Source organism: Syngnathus scovelli, chromosome 12 (genome assembly GCF_024217435.2).
Source record: "Syngnathus scovelli strain Florida chromosome 12, RoL_Ssco_1.2, whole genome shotgun sequence".
Classification (NCBI taxonomy): Eukaryota; Metazoa; Chordata; class Actinopteri; order Syngnathiformes; family Syngnathidae; genus Syngnathus; species Syngnathus scovelli.
The window spans coordinates 1175414-1189139 of record NC_090858.1 but is presented as its reverse complement, the minus strand read 5'-3'; the positions used below and the strand labels follow the sequence as shown (position 1 = coordinate 1189139).

The following is a 13726-nucleotide window of genomic DNA, read 5'->3' as shown; positions in this document are numbered from 1 at the left end:
GATGGTCCTCCGAGCCAAACATTTGTGAAAATAAGAAAGTGGATGCTGACATGCTGCTTGCGTTCTAGCTAAGGCTGTGGGGGTGAGGTTTGGAAAGAAGCTTGTGGAATTTACTAAAATCACTCTACAGGGGTCAATAACACTTTAAATGGAAAAAAAAATGACCAGGAGTTTACGCTGTTTAAGAATGAGAAGCACAAATCAATTGCTCAATATGCACTTCTTCAAATGTGTTTAGACCATGCGGATAACGATTCAACGATTAAAAAAATCATGCAAATTGTCGACACTAAAGAGGAGCTAATGCTTCAACTTTAAATTCAAAGTAATTATCATAACAACAGCAATAGTGATTTGGCAACGATGAAAAAAGAAAGGCCTGCGATGATGAGTGTAATAAATGAATATTGCTGGTCAAACTATCCACTGGGCGAGTTCTCGAGTGATTTATCCAGCGCTAAAACGATGAAGCGTGTTATAATTCCGTTTTACGGCCACATCGGCCAAAAGGGGATTTTGCAAACGTTATTTTAATACTGAAGCACAATACAGTAGGAGGAATTACCGCTGAAGCCGGAGCGGAGGTCAAACATGCATTGGCAGTACATAAAGCGTTCTCATGGCCTACTTTGATTGCTTCCCTTTGGATCTGCGAGAGATCATTTTGGACATTGTGTCACTTCACTGCTTGATTCCATCAATCTTTTTCACCGTCCTTGGCGGAGCCCCTACTTTTCATCTTGTCCGAGAAAGATCACTCGACACCTTTTTATACGTGTCCGAGACGGCATTACCGAGGATCCGTCTTACTCGTTCGTCCGCTCTATGAAGTCCTTTTAGGGCTGTTAAGAGCTTAACTGTGTCTGAATTAGAAATCCTCTTCTCTGTCCGCCGCTCAAGTCAAAATCACCGCGTGGGCTTGAACCTGCACTAAACGGCCGAGTTCATCGCGCATAAAGCATTAAAGATGCGAATCTACAAGATGGTCGCCGGCTGTTTATTGGCACTCACGGCTCCATAAACCATTCTCATCCGTCGGAAGGATGAGACAGACATGCCGTATAGTCCGACTGATGGCGTTTAACACCGAATATAAACTATAAAACACAATAATAAACATGAGTGGAGCAAATAAATCTGATTCATATTAGCCCCGAGGTGGGATTTATATAAGCTAAGATGGAGTCTTTGGGCAAATTGATGGTACAAGCTCTACAAAGCACTAGTGAGACACTAATATGGTCTTTATGAACACGTGGGCAATACTTTGAAGTAGTCTCATCTCCCCTCTTTGGCTGGCCTAAGTGCTTAAGTAATGTATGGCTTTCATAAGCATGCAACGTGCTAACACTCTCTCTGCTAGCTAGAAATATGTCCGCGTCCTCTGGGCGGTGTGATTAAGAGGAAAATACACAGCGCACTGCTATGGAATAAATTCAAAGGGAGACGTAGGGCGCATGCACATTTGAGTAACATCGGCGCCGTGTGACATCAGCGGGGCGCTCCGGCGGAATCCATCACGGGCGCACATTGTCCCCTCGGCACCGGCGCTAATGTATCACCTCTGGATCGCGGTAATATCTGCCTGATGGATGCTTTCTGAGCAGGACGGGCCCCCCCGACAGGAGCCTCGATCGCCGGGCGTAGCTCCGAGGAAATGAGAGCTACGCTTCTGGAAGTCCATTACACTTGGAGTCACCTATTCTCCTGAGCTCCTCTCCGTCCATTTATTCGTGCATCTTTTTCCCCATTCTTCTGTTATTTGCGTGCGTGTTTGCGGCTGTTGGCATGCGTTAGTCACAGGTCTCGGCTGAGAGGCCGGCTGCCATCCCGGGGCGACGCCTGGGTTCCTCCAGTCGACTTTACTGCCTTCATGTGGTCTGATGAATGGCCCGTTGGCTTATCAGTCCCTGTGCCTGCAATCTCAAGTGGTTCCCTGGAGCCTTGCACTGCCCGCAGCCTCGCTTGCTCAATTCCGCACATGTGTTTTTGCCTCCTTCACAATCGTAGTCTGCTGCTTGGGTCTGGGCCAAAGTACAGATTGGATCAAAAGTTGGATGGTAAGAACAGCATCAAGTCGACCACGTATAATAATAATAAATTCTGTGCGCCCACATTGGTCTAAACTAGTCTAATGGTGATTAATATTGTATTTGCAGAATCTAAAAATCAAACTGTTTTTTTCAGGCTAAGGGGGGCGGCCATTTTGCCTTGTACAGCGTTTGTTGTCAAGGCATCACGTGCCAGTGTCAGCTAATGCTAATGTTCTGCACTCGGCAAATGGAGTAGGCGCGAGTGCAAGAAGTTCTACCGAGTCCTGGCAAGCGCACAGCAGCGCAGGTGTCACCAAGCAAATCCATCATCTTTATTTCTTCCCCAATGAGCTCATATTTTTCATGCGGCTACACCACGCTCACAAAAAATATTCGCTCCCATTCTTCAAGGGACATAAAAGAAATCACAAGGCTCTTTCTCCCTGAAAATAATCAATGCTTTCCAGAGGGGGGACTTGTGGCACGACAAGCGTGGAAAGATGGCAGCGGGGTGCAGACGTAGCTCAGGGGGAAGGCGGCTTCCGCTTGGAGATAGTCCGGGAGAAGCACGTGCTTGGCTATGTTATACAGGCATCAAGCCTCATCATATTTGACATGCATTTTGGTGTTTACACAGGCTCCAGCGGAAAATCCTCTCCAGCTACAGAAGGGAGCGGGCGGGATGTACACAAAGCAGCGGCGGGATGCACACAAAGCAGCGCAAGAAGTCGTCGGAAAAGTGGAGACGGCGTTTGCGTTCTCCCTCTCTCTCTCTCTCTCTCTCGCTACGTTCTCCACGCCCCATCTCTTACCCACGCCACAATTGGCGCCGTTAGCACCTGTCAGCTGACTGACTTCTTGTTCCCTGTGGTTTATGAAAAAGATAAATAAAAACATGGCTGCCAGGCTTGCGAGGCCGCATTTCCCATCAATATGAATTCACCACGGTCTTCATCCAAGATTAGAGCAGGCCCAGTTTTCCTACGCTCCTCCCGTCTCTTGTACACAAGGGGAAATGAAGAGAGTAAATAGTCCTTTTTAGAATGTTGCTTTCAATCACCACGGCCTTATGAAAAGCCAACGGTGTCCTCGGCTCTCAAAAGCACATTTGCTTTCAATCCCTAGACGTTAGCCAACTGCGCTCCGAGTTCTTTATTAGCGTGTCGTCCTCTTTTACTGTAAATGAAACTGAAACACTCCCAAGAAGCTTTGCCACGGTTGTTCCTCCCCTCCATGTTGGAATACAAATAAGCAGTGAAGCCCTGTGGTTTGCCTACTTTAGGTTTTTGGACAGCAGTACATGCCCGGAGTACCGTTTGTAAATATGCGCTTGCAAAATATGGTTTTAAGAAATGATTGTTCTGTCAGAGGTATTCATTTTATTTATTTATGATTTTCCAACAGGTTTTAGGACTACACAAACACATCCCAGACACCAAAAAACACAAAAAGGCTATGTTACTACTTCTCTGCCTGCCATTGCCTGATTTTCAAAATTCGGTTGAAATGGCCATTGTTTATACCGCTTGTCCCTATGGGGGCTGCGGGCGTGCTGGAGCCTATCCCAGCAGCCGTCGCCATTCTACCTAAAATTCATTTGAATCGTGAATGATCTGATATTAGCATCATACATTGTGTTGTAGTAAGCTGGCCTCCATTTAGTGCAAATGAATGCTAATACTGTGCAAGCCTCGTGTCAATGTCAGCCTGCTGCTGAGTCACTTAGTCTTCATTTGTCATCTGGCAGAGTGGACCTGCTGCTTTCCTTCATATCTCCATCTTTGTGCGTGTGCGTGTGTGTGTGCGCCTTTTAAGCGTGCTGAAAGTCAATTATCCACACCACTTGTCCCTGACATCATTGCGCTAATACAAGCTGCTCTTGACCTTATGTTTGTGTGTCTTGCGCGGATGGGAGTGTCGCGCTTTCCCCGCTGATTGGATTAACTTCAGATGTTGTGTGTGTCCGGGTCAATTACACAGGCCGGGTTGTGATTCCGAACCTCAAGCCTGAGACGGACACACGCCCCCCCCCCCTTCCGCACTCACACACAGAGCACCCCCACCCCGTTTCTCTTGCCACCGTTCCACCCCTCGACTCTTTTACACGTCCCTGAAGGGCTGCTCTCTTCCCTTACACGCCATCTTCCAACACACACACACACCACACACCCCGACAGTCACATCCCATGTGTCTGTGGCGCAATGACACACAACGCCCGAAGAAACACTCCATTGCCGCGTCCACGCCCTCCGTCTCTTTGTGTTCCCTTTCTCTTGAGTCCAGAGGGGTCATCACAGAGGGAGAGCTCATAATCAACTCAATTAAGTGAGTCTGATTGCCATGGTAATTGGTCTGGGTTATAACATTATCATTAGCGCCTCAAGTGCGGTCACAGTGGGACACAGTAGCCAGATGAGCGGGAGACTAAATGGGTGGGGGGGGGCTTTTGTGACCCTGGACAGGAAGTGAGGCAAATATTGAGTTTGACTTTATCAAAATGCCGGCTTGTCAGTGAGACCACATGAAATGTATTTCATCATATTGTGGCAGGCAGGGGTGTTCATTGCATAGCATGGTGGGCTTTTATTTCAAAAGAGGCCCATTTGCATTAATTGGTCAGTTGCGACTTCCAATGGGAGGCAGTACTAATTGTTTCCACACCGCCACATGTGATACTACACACAGAACTGACAGTGATTTACGTCATTCTTAATTTTTTATATTATGTATTGTTTGAGTAGAGTACGAATTAATCAGCTAAACATTTATTCAATATTATTAAAAGCTAACCTAGCTATTGCAATCGTTAGAAACACGATAGACTGACAATAAAACGTTTCCCCATGACACAAAATAAAGAGCAGAGGTTCTCCGGGTAATTGTTTCCAAGGATGTGATGTTTTTTTTTTTTTTTTCTTGGCTTTCACACACGCAAGCGTTTTTTTTCTGAGCTTCACACGGCCTATTTGATCTCTTGAGGACTGTCAACTTACCGCGCGTATCTATGGAAATTCAATTCTGCGTTTATTTACACTCTAGGTTAATAGAATAGATGCTCTGGGTGATTTGTAAGTCAAACAACCACACCTGCCATTCATTTCTGTTTGTTTGCGAACATTTTTTTTTGAATGCGAGGAAAGATCTCTGGTTTTGTTCTGTGGGGCCCAAACACACAAAAGAAAGGATCGTCAGGGGTTGAATGGCTTATCCTCAACATTCATATCTAATGCAGCTTCAACAAAGCTCGGTTTACATGAGTGAAAAGCAGCAGGTGTTGGGAATATTTCCTTACAAGCTCATTGTGATGCGGGTCTCCACGTGGCCTACATATACCGCCGCGCTTTGTGTACGCACGTTCGCCCAGGAAAGCTGCAGGGCAGCACCGTGGCGCACTTTGAGTGAAGCCGGCGTCAATACAATCGTTATCGCGCGGACGAGCCACTTCCGGAAGCGTCGAAGCAGACTTGTCACGCTGTCAAAACAGAAGACGCGTATGCCCGACGTGTCGATTGAGCGCCGCCAGACGTCTGTCAGTCTCTCTCTTGTGCTTAGCATCACTAAATATTCATGCCTGCTTATCTGTCTGCTCACAGCCAAAGTGACTACCGCTATTAGGAACGCATCATAGGACCTTTTTTTTTTTTGCTAAACACGCTGAAGATGCAACAACAGCTTGGTGTGACCAGCTAGTCAATAAGGGCCTCGCTGTGTGCTCTGTGATGGTGTCACAGGTCAATTCAACAAGAGGAAAGTGAAATTGCCTCCCACAGAGGGAGGCTCCAGCCTTTCTCCAAATGTGTCGATTAGCTAAACAACAGCGTCGCTTGCTGGCCAAATGAAAGCACTACAAAAACAAAGTCAAACTAGGGTTTGAAAGTTACCTGGGACATGTAGAACACTCGAGTCTTGCGCTTAAGGCTTGCACAACAACAACAAAAACTTTGCAATATGCAGGTTGTGATCTACATTAGGGGTTTGAATTTTAAAAGAACTCACAATTATTGGATCATGTGAATAACAGGATAGTATAGTACAGTACAGTATGGTTGAGTTGCTGCGTAGCATTAAATGCTTTTTCTACCATTTCAATACCCAGATTATTTGGGTATGGCTAAAACTCAGCCCAAGTATCTGGGCTAGCTCACTAGTCTGCTTACCGTCAAACCGTCCGTCCACATGATACGTAGACCCACACAAAAAATAAAATAAAAAAATGAGAGCGGCAGTGACATTTTAGACAGCAAATGAAATCTGTTCACTGTCATAGGGATGGGGGAATTATTCTCAGAATACATTAAAGAGCGACATTCTTCTTTGCTAGGTCGGCTTTTTAAAATATAAAGTGTGCTCCCACTCTGCTTCGTCAAAACAGAGACCTCTTGAATTATTTTGTTTCATATTAGCAGCAGAAGTTGTCACTTTTGTTTTCTGGTGTTGATTTTGTTGCCTCTGAGAGCAGGCGAGGATGTGTGCCGCCGTGGCGTTCTTGACAGTCACGGCCGCGAGGAGGAACGCTGGCGTGCAGATGGCGGCGGCGCATTCCTTCGCTTTTTCATGGCTTAAACCGACACAAAAAGCAGCCCAGGGACCGGGGGTTGTCTGCAAGAACGTGGCAAGGATGAGTTGGTACTTGGCACAAGTAGCAGAAACAATTAGCGTCATGGAAACTGAGGCCCGAAGCAGTAGGGGGGTTACAGACAAAGATGGCGGCAAAACACAGCATCCCATTTTCACCGAGAGGACTTTTAGCAAAGCAATGAGAAATTCCCTTCCTTTCCTACTCGTCAAAGTCCAATATATATATATATATATTTTTTTTTAGCTCAGACAATTCATGCCATGGCTCATTTCACTGATGTGTTCTTGTTTGTGCATTCCTAATGAAAGTGCAGATAGAGGAAGCGTCGTGTCCTTGGAGAAACCTCACATTCCACCCACATCCCAGAATTCACCACTTTCCCCTGAGCCTGTCTGCAGGTTTGAAGCTGCAGCACAAACACAGCTCATCCAAACAATCTTCACGTTCAAGAACCGCTCATTATATTTTACCGACTTTGAAGATCTGTTCAAAGAAAACCAAATAAATTTGGTACAGATAATGCAAGGGAACTGCTCAGGGGGGACAATTTTAAGAAACAAAACAAAAAAAAAAAGACATGCAAGTGTGGTACTTTCATTATTGCAGCATTACGAGACTGTACATTTCAAGAAGGAATACTGGAAATGACCTTAAATGGGCTAAACAGACCCTGGGCCTGCAAGTGTATCAGTATTGTTCTGCCCTCTGTATGTTTTGTATTCAAACGCCATCAATTTCGATTTACGAGTTAAGAGCGCCCTCTTGTGGACGCTTAGTACAAGTGTTTTGCTCACTCAGCTGGAGACCCAGTAACAACCGGCCGGCCGGCATAAGTTATACTGTGAATGTACGAAGCTGATGTTATTCTTGAAAACAGAACTTTTGTTAACGATTGTATGTTAAGTTTATTTACATATCGAAGTTAGGTTAGTCAACATGCTACAAGCCAAGCGGCTTAATGAATACACGGGCTAGTTTGTTTGAAAAGAAATGTAGAAATTATTAAAACCCGAAGGCGGAAGACGTCGTGTTACTCGTCAAGTTATCTCCGCATTTTCAACGTCAAACATTAATTATGACAGAGCAAAACTTTGCCTACCTGAAAGCTGTTCGATGTATTGTTTTTTTCTTCCCCTATTTAGAATGAGAAATCCTTTGAATCCTCTTGTTTGTGGGGCTCTCCAACATTTGTCAAGACACACGGTGTTGGGAAGACGCCGGCCAGTCACTTGCAGAGAGCACCAGATGTAACTGATGATCCCGATTGGCTTACTCCCTCAAATCATTCAATCAAATCATCAAGTTTTTATTTTAAATTATTAAAGTTATTACTAGTTTATTCCTTGATTATATTTTGTTTTGTTAATTTTGGATTTATCCAATGATGCGTATTTATTTAGTATAACGCTGGCTTCGGGCAACATCTGATCTCCTACAACCTTTTTTCAGGAAGAAAAATAAAATGGACGTCTCAAAGGTCCCGAATCAAAATGTATATTTTATTTTCTCAAATAAATGAGAATATGATCACTTATGGTTCCGCAATTTAAAGTTTGGCGCGCTATAAAAGACTGAATATGTCTGATAGATATAGCTTGAAATATTAACATTAACTGCAAACAGTAAAACTGAATGTCAAAACAAACATGAACATTGGGGTCAAACAAAAAAACGGATCAATGCTTTATTTGGCGAGAGAACATGGCTGCAGGCAGGCACTTTCTAGTCTGTCTCGGACTCTCTGTGCTCCTCACAGGTAAATGTTTTTTATTATTATTCTGTGCATAAATTGGATGGTGACTCAAAGTGACAGTGACGTCTTGAAGGCTTAGGAAAGTCCGCGTTTGTTGGGAAGAGTCACAGCGGAGGAAAGGACGACCCGGTGCTGCAGTATGTGGTCAACAACTCGCTAAGGGAACACCCAGTCCTCACAAAACTCAAATTGGTAAGCAATAGAATTAAAGGACACACCTAAAATATCCCCTTCGTGGTTTTAAGCAGTTAACCTATTAGCCACTAGGTAGCAGTATGTTTCAATTTTTACATTGTTGTCATATTAGCCTTTCAATTAATTTCTTGACATTTGTAACTTTTGAGGTCTATGATTTGTACTTTGATATCAGAGAACTCTGGATGACCAATGGTACGTCATGATGGTTTCCATCGAACAAGCCCAGTTGATGGCCAATCTCATGAAATTGATCAACGCGACCAAAGCTATTGAAATTGGTGAGATTACACCCAGCGCAGCAATCCTCAAGGAATTTGACTACAGAATCCCTCTTAATGGTTGTATTTTATGATCTTTTTTTCTACTCAATCAGGAATGTACACAGGGTACAACGCACTCAGTATGGCTTTGGCCATGCCAGAGAATGGACATGTTGTAGCATGTGAAATAAACAACACCTATGTGGAGATAGCCAAGCCCTTTTTTAAAGAGGTAACATCATCTACCAAGTTTCAGAATCATTTGAAGCGGAGACTTCTGGGCGATGATTAAAGTGAAAGGCCGCCAGTTTGATCATCACTACTGAAATAATGCATTTCTGAACAGTACTTTATGGTAGTCAATATTTTCTTGCTGCAGGCCGGAGTGGAGAATAAAATTGACATCAGACTACAGAGGGCAATGCAAACACTTGGTAAGAGATGTGTGATCAAAGTTGACTTTCACTTGAATTGTTGACATTTGTATGTTTTTCCTGCAGATGAACTGATAGCAGCTGGTGAAACAGGAACCTTTGACTTTGTGTTCATCGACGCTGACAAAACCGGCTACGACGGATACTATGAAAAGTCCCTGGAGCTCATTCGGAAAGGGGGCATCATTGCCATCGACAATGTAGGTCTGCAGTTTGTACGCGATGTACTGGACGTGAAGCAGTTGTTCAATGTATGTGTGTGTGAAGGTGCTGTGGAGCGGAAAGGTTGTGGATCCTGCCCCCGATGACGTCACTTCCAGGACTTTGGATGCTCTCAACAAGAAACTCCACAAAGACCAGAGGATCGATCTGAGCATGCTCACTATAGGGGACGGGCTGAGCATTGCCATTAAACGCTAAATAGCTTTCAATGTCTTTACATCTTCATAAATAGCATTTTTTGTGAAATATGTAGGCAATGTTAATTGATACATAACTCATGCAATCCTTGTGTAAATGAAATAAACAGTAAAACTGTCCTCACAGATAACAAATGGAAATCAGTTGTGTTTTGCAGCAGCAACACCCCATGAGACAGTAGTAGGTTGGAGACTTTATTGAAAAGGTAACAGACAAAAGGAGCTCCAAGTTCTCCCTGTATGTGAGAGGAGACTTACAGTTAACTCCTCTAGAACATTTCATTTGCTAAGTTTGGCATCGCTTTCTAGCAGTCTCGAGCCTCCCAAAGTGTTTTTTTTTTGTGGTGGTCGGCCGAGTGGACTGGTTTGTGATGACCGACGTGACGCCGTTGTGTGCGCGTGAAGGAGGCTTGCAACTGTATTTAAATAGTAACGGGAAAAAGCCTAGTGTACTTGAAAACTGAGGAATATCAGACGGTGGTGTTTGAAACAGAAATCACAGCGGGGAGGACAGCACTCACCACACAAAGACGGAGTGGAGTGTCTGCTAAGATGACAAAGTCACACAGGCACAGTGATGCACAACTGGGACTGTATTGGATTGATGGCAGTGCTGGACAAGAACCATGACATTCCGATTATATAAATAATATGCCACCAGACTCTCAAAAGTAGAAAGCAACAGAAAAGCACCGGCATGACGGCGGCGCTCACTCAAGAGTTTGTCGTTGCAGCCTTTGTGAACCCGATCTCTCTCTCTCTTTCTCTCTTGCTCTCCCTCCCAAGATGTCCCTACTTTTGCTGGTTAGGTAATGTGTAAGGCCAAATTCCTTCTGATATTCCGGAGTTCCTGAGTGTAGGAGGAGAAGCTTAAGCCTCGAGTTCCAAGCCCAAACCCAGCTTGTGGCCTCCGGCGTTGAAGTTCTTGCCGTCCACCAGGCCGGCCAGGGTGAGCTTCACACCTGGGCAGAAATGGCAAACAGTATTAGTGCTACTGAGTACACGGTCGTATTGTATACACAGATGTCAATCTGCTTGTTACAGCTCGGTTGCAGTAACAAAAAAAATCCCTGTTGATTTCTTCCCCACCTTTCATTTTAGAATATGCTAACTAAAAATTTCTTCCCACCGAGTCTATGGGAGGTTTATAAACGTTTTGCTCAAAGTTATAGCGGCGAATGGAGGCAGCTCACCAGGTCTAAGGGTCTGGGTGTAACCAACGCCAACAAGGCTGTTGTTGTTTACTTTAGCCTGCAAAAAAAACAGAAAGGGACATATTTAAGTATTTGTACAACTTTGGTTTTGTTTCAGCACCCTCTCGCTGGTGTACTTACACTGACGAAGGCATCCTTGTCCAGTTGGTATTTGGCGGCGATGCCAAAGCGCGTGCTATTGCTGCCTGCGGTCCAGGCCAGGTTGACGGCAGTCTCGAGCTTGTCGCTCACCTTCTGGTAGATGGAGCCTCCAAACTCTGCTCCGTCGTTGCTTTAAACAAACACATGAATGGATTAGACTTGTCAATTGAAATGGAATTAAGAACGTTATCGTAACGGCACGAGTTACTTACACATTTGTGTGCAACTGGAAGTCTCCCGTCTTGTAGCCGATGGCAAAGTTGTTTTGAGTCATCTTGGACTTGGCGGTGTCGAAGGTCATCTGGTAGCCGGCGAGCCAGCCCTCGTAGCCGACGACCGCCGCCCCGTGGATGGTGGGGCCGGCAAAGTCGAAGTCCACGTCGCAGCCCAAGTTCACGTACTCGCGCTTGTAGGCGGTCTTGACTTTGCCGCTCTTCTTGCTGTCGAGGGATAAGCAATGACATTCACAAATACATACAAGTATCGTTAACCGTGGCAGACACATTTGGACCGCAGGGGGTCAGCTAAGTGACATCAAGTCATGACAGAGCTGACAAGTAGATTATATAGTGAGGCAGCAGGCAAATACAGCTTGACGCTTTCAATGAACGTCTCAAGTCAAATAATCATACCCAGTGTTTGGCGAGAAGGTGGTGTCAAAAGTCAGCTTCAGTCCCTTGGCGATCTGTGACAAAATAATTTATTGGATACATTGATATTCATTGTGCTTTGCTGTCATTATAAATTGTGTTTTTGATTTCACTTGATTCGTTGCCCTTACCTGATCTTCAATAGTGATTTCTGTTCCCAGGGTGTTGTCGGTGTTCCACTTCTCCGTGAAGGTCAAGCCATACTCTGCCCTCTTGTATTTGGTTTCAAGGCTGCCTACGACTTTGCTGGTGTCGGTATTGGAGGATCCCGATGTTTTGAATTCCTTTGTTTAAGAAATATATATAAAATAACTTGCAGCATGGTTATTAAATACATAAAATGAGATAAGAATGCCAACCAGATTTAAAATGTATTTTGTACAGATTAAACATGCCTTCAATGAGTTTCAAAGCACGAGTACATAAATACTATAATTACCACGCCACTGGCTGACTTTGTCTTGACGTCAAGCTTCACCAGGCCAAATCCTGAAGAGAGTCGTTTTGATTAAATTCTGGGGTGAAATAATTTAAGATTTCAACACGTGAATTCCTACCATAGCCCTTGTTGAAGATGTCCTTGGCAGACTTGCCCAGATCAGCATACGAGGGAGGAACAGCCATTGTTTCTACCGAAAAGGGAAAAAGTATAGATTTTGTTAGCACGCATCATTGTGTATTTTTTTAATATAAGGGGAGTGAATGACGCATGCTAGGTCAATTGTTCCTGAAAATTGTGCAATGCCACACTATATGTTGAACGTTCTCCAAAGTGTCATCGCTGACCTTCCGAGTTGCAAAGGAGCTACTATTCTCAAATGTAAAGCATAAGTATACGTTCGCCAACCGAACACGCATGTTTTACAAAACCATATTGCAAATATTCACTCAGCGCGCTATTAGATTTAATTGGTGGTGGCTACTTAGCACGCAACTGCGACGTACCAATCTACTCCTTGTGGCCTAACAGCCCATGAGCAAGGTTACTGTGGCTCGGATTGCCATTTTAACGCCCTGCTCCAGCCCGGCGCCTGTTTCTTATCGTGTTAAGTTTAAAAGTAAGGCGGGGTGAGTGCACATGTTGGCGCTAATTAGCAGCACGTCAAAGGGATGTGCGTTGACGAGGGCTGTCACTCGGCAAAGGCCAAAATAGGGGAAATGCATATTTAGCCGAACCCAGAGATATTAGTAAAGTACAAATCACCCGGGCTGCGACTGCAACAGTGTAAGATACACACAAAAAAAATAAATTAACTCATTAAAAGAGTTGAATAGGTTTAATCTTACACAAGTCAGACACGACGTGCCCCAGCTAGCGAAGCTAATTGCTAAAGCTAGCAGAGTTGCCGGCGAGTGGCAAAAACAAGTTAGACAGCTCCTTTTTGGAAACTAAAAAAAAAAGATGGAGACATTTCTAGAGACCTCAATTCAAATGTAATCCTTACCGTTCGGAGGGGTGTCTAAAGGTGGCCTTAAGTGACTTTTAGAAAGATGTTACCCGAACCGCACGGGCGAGTCAGACTTGACCAGTTGGAGGACGAGCTGAAGGAGACTGCGCTCATATGAAACCTGACCTATCACATCCTCCCGTAGGACCCGGGCTGGCTCGCAACTGCCTGAGTAAAAATAAAATACCCCAAAGACTCATCTAGAGATTTTGGGGTACCAAACCCTGACGAGCCTAGATATAAGTAAAAGTTTTTCCATTTAATGCACGGAATTTATGTTCTCTATGCATGAAAGACGCATGTTTTTTTTAATATAAAATCTGATAAAGGTTATATCAATCTTGCACCTCAAAGGAAAAGAGCAATGTATTGAATTTATATTGTAACCCTACAAAGACTACTCACTGTGGCAGGCCGAAACTACATCCTTTGCTCGTTTATCTTCCTCTTCTTTCATTTTCTTTCGAAATTTCGCACCAGGTGGTTTTGACCGTTTTGTCTCCATTTGAACAAGAAATAACTACACATTTCCCTTCATTCCAAGTGTGACCCCCTCATCGCACACACATCAAACGTACGACATAGAAACGTGATTT

At 44.4% G+C, this 13726-nt stretch overlaps 2 protein-coding genes and 1 long non-coding RNA gene across 5 annotated transcripts in view; 1 reads left to right on the top strand and 2 right to left on the bottom strand.

Moving 5' to 3' along the window:
* Positions 1-8230, bottom strand: part of LOC125978872 (uncharacterized) — a 49189-nt gene extending 40959 nt beyond the window's left edge. The window contains exons 1-2 of the long non-coding RNA XR_007485145.2: positions 7713-8230; positions 6482-6633 (exon numbers count right to left, since the gene is read on the bottom strand). This is a non-coding gene — a long non-coding RNA (uncharacterized lncRNA). The remainder of the gene's footprint in view (positions 1-6481; positions 6634-7712) is intronic.
* Positions 8231-8240: 10 nt separating this feature from the next.
* LOC125978868 (catechol O-methyltransferase domain-containing protein 1-like) lies at positions 8241-10206 on the top strand. Of its 2 annotated transcripts, none has more exons than XM_049736716.2 (7): positions 8241-8369; positions 8440-8558; positions 8737-8842; positions 8938-9056; positions 9204-9258; positions 9325-9458; positions 9526-10206. In XM_049736716.2, exons 1-7 carry the CDS (start codon positions 8315-8317, stop codon positions 9676-9678), a joined length of 741 nt encoding a protein of 246 aa, XP_049592673.1. In that variant the 5' UTR covers positions 8241-8314; the 3' UTR covers positions 9679-10206. The 2 variants fall into 2 exon arrangements, with proteins under 2 accessions (XP_049592673.1, XP_049592674.1); XM_049736717.2 differs by having other exon boundaries at positions 8247-8369; positions 8446-8558.
* LOC125978867 (voltage-dependent anion-selective channel protein 2) lies at positions 9860-13656 on the bottom strand. Of its 2 annotated transcripts, none has more exons than XM_049736714.2 (9): positions 13536-13656; positions 12240-12311; positions 12122-12171; positions 11814-11966; positions 11665-11717; positions 11245-11472; positions 11012-11162; positions 10871-10928; positions 9860-10639 (listed from the first exon to the last, which is right to left on the bottom strand). In XM_049736714.2, the coding sequence occupies exons 1-9, from the start codon at positions 13633-13635 to the stop codon at positions 10548-10550; spliced, it is 957 nt and encodes a 318-aa protein (XP_049592671.1). In that variant the 5' UTR covers positions 13636-13656; the 3' UTR covers positions 9860-10547. The 2 variants fall into 2 exon arrangements, with proteins under 2 accessions (XP_049592671.1, XP_049592672.1); XM_049736715.1 differs by lacking the exon at positions 13536-13656 and adding an exon at positions 13128-13293.
* Positions 13657-13726: the final 70 nt, after the last annotated feature.

Bases quoted from the DNA above. Each gene is read 5' to 3' on its own strand.
- LOC125978867 (XM_049736714.2), bottom strand. From the start codon at position 13,635: ATGGAGACAAAACGGTCAAAACCACCTGGTGCGAAATTTCGAAAGAAA. The intron at 12,312-13,535 runs GTGAGTAGTCTT...CCTTTTCGGTAG, and splicing joins TGTAGTTTCGGCCTGCCACA to AAACAATGGCTGTTCCTCCC. The intron at 12,172-12,239 runs GTAGGAATTCAC...GACTCTCTTCAG, and splicing joins CATCTTCAACAAGGGCTATG to GATTTGGCCTGGTGAAGCTT.
- LOC125978868 (XM_049736716.2), top strand. From the start codon at position 8,315: ATGGCTGCAGGCAGGCACTTTCTAGTCTGTCTCGGACTCTCTGTGCTC. The intron at 8,559-8,736 runs GTAAGCAATAGA...CTTTGATATCAG, and splicing joins TCCTCACAAAACTCAAATTG to AGAACTCTGGATGACCAATG. The intron at 9,459-9,525 runs GTAGGTCTGCAG...GTGTGTGTGAAG, and splicing joins GCATCATTGCCATCGACAAT to GTGCTGTGGAGCGGAAAGGT.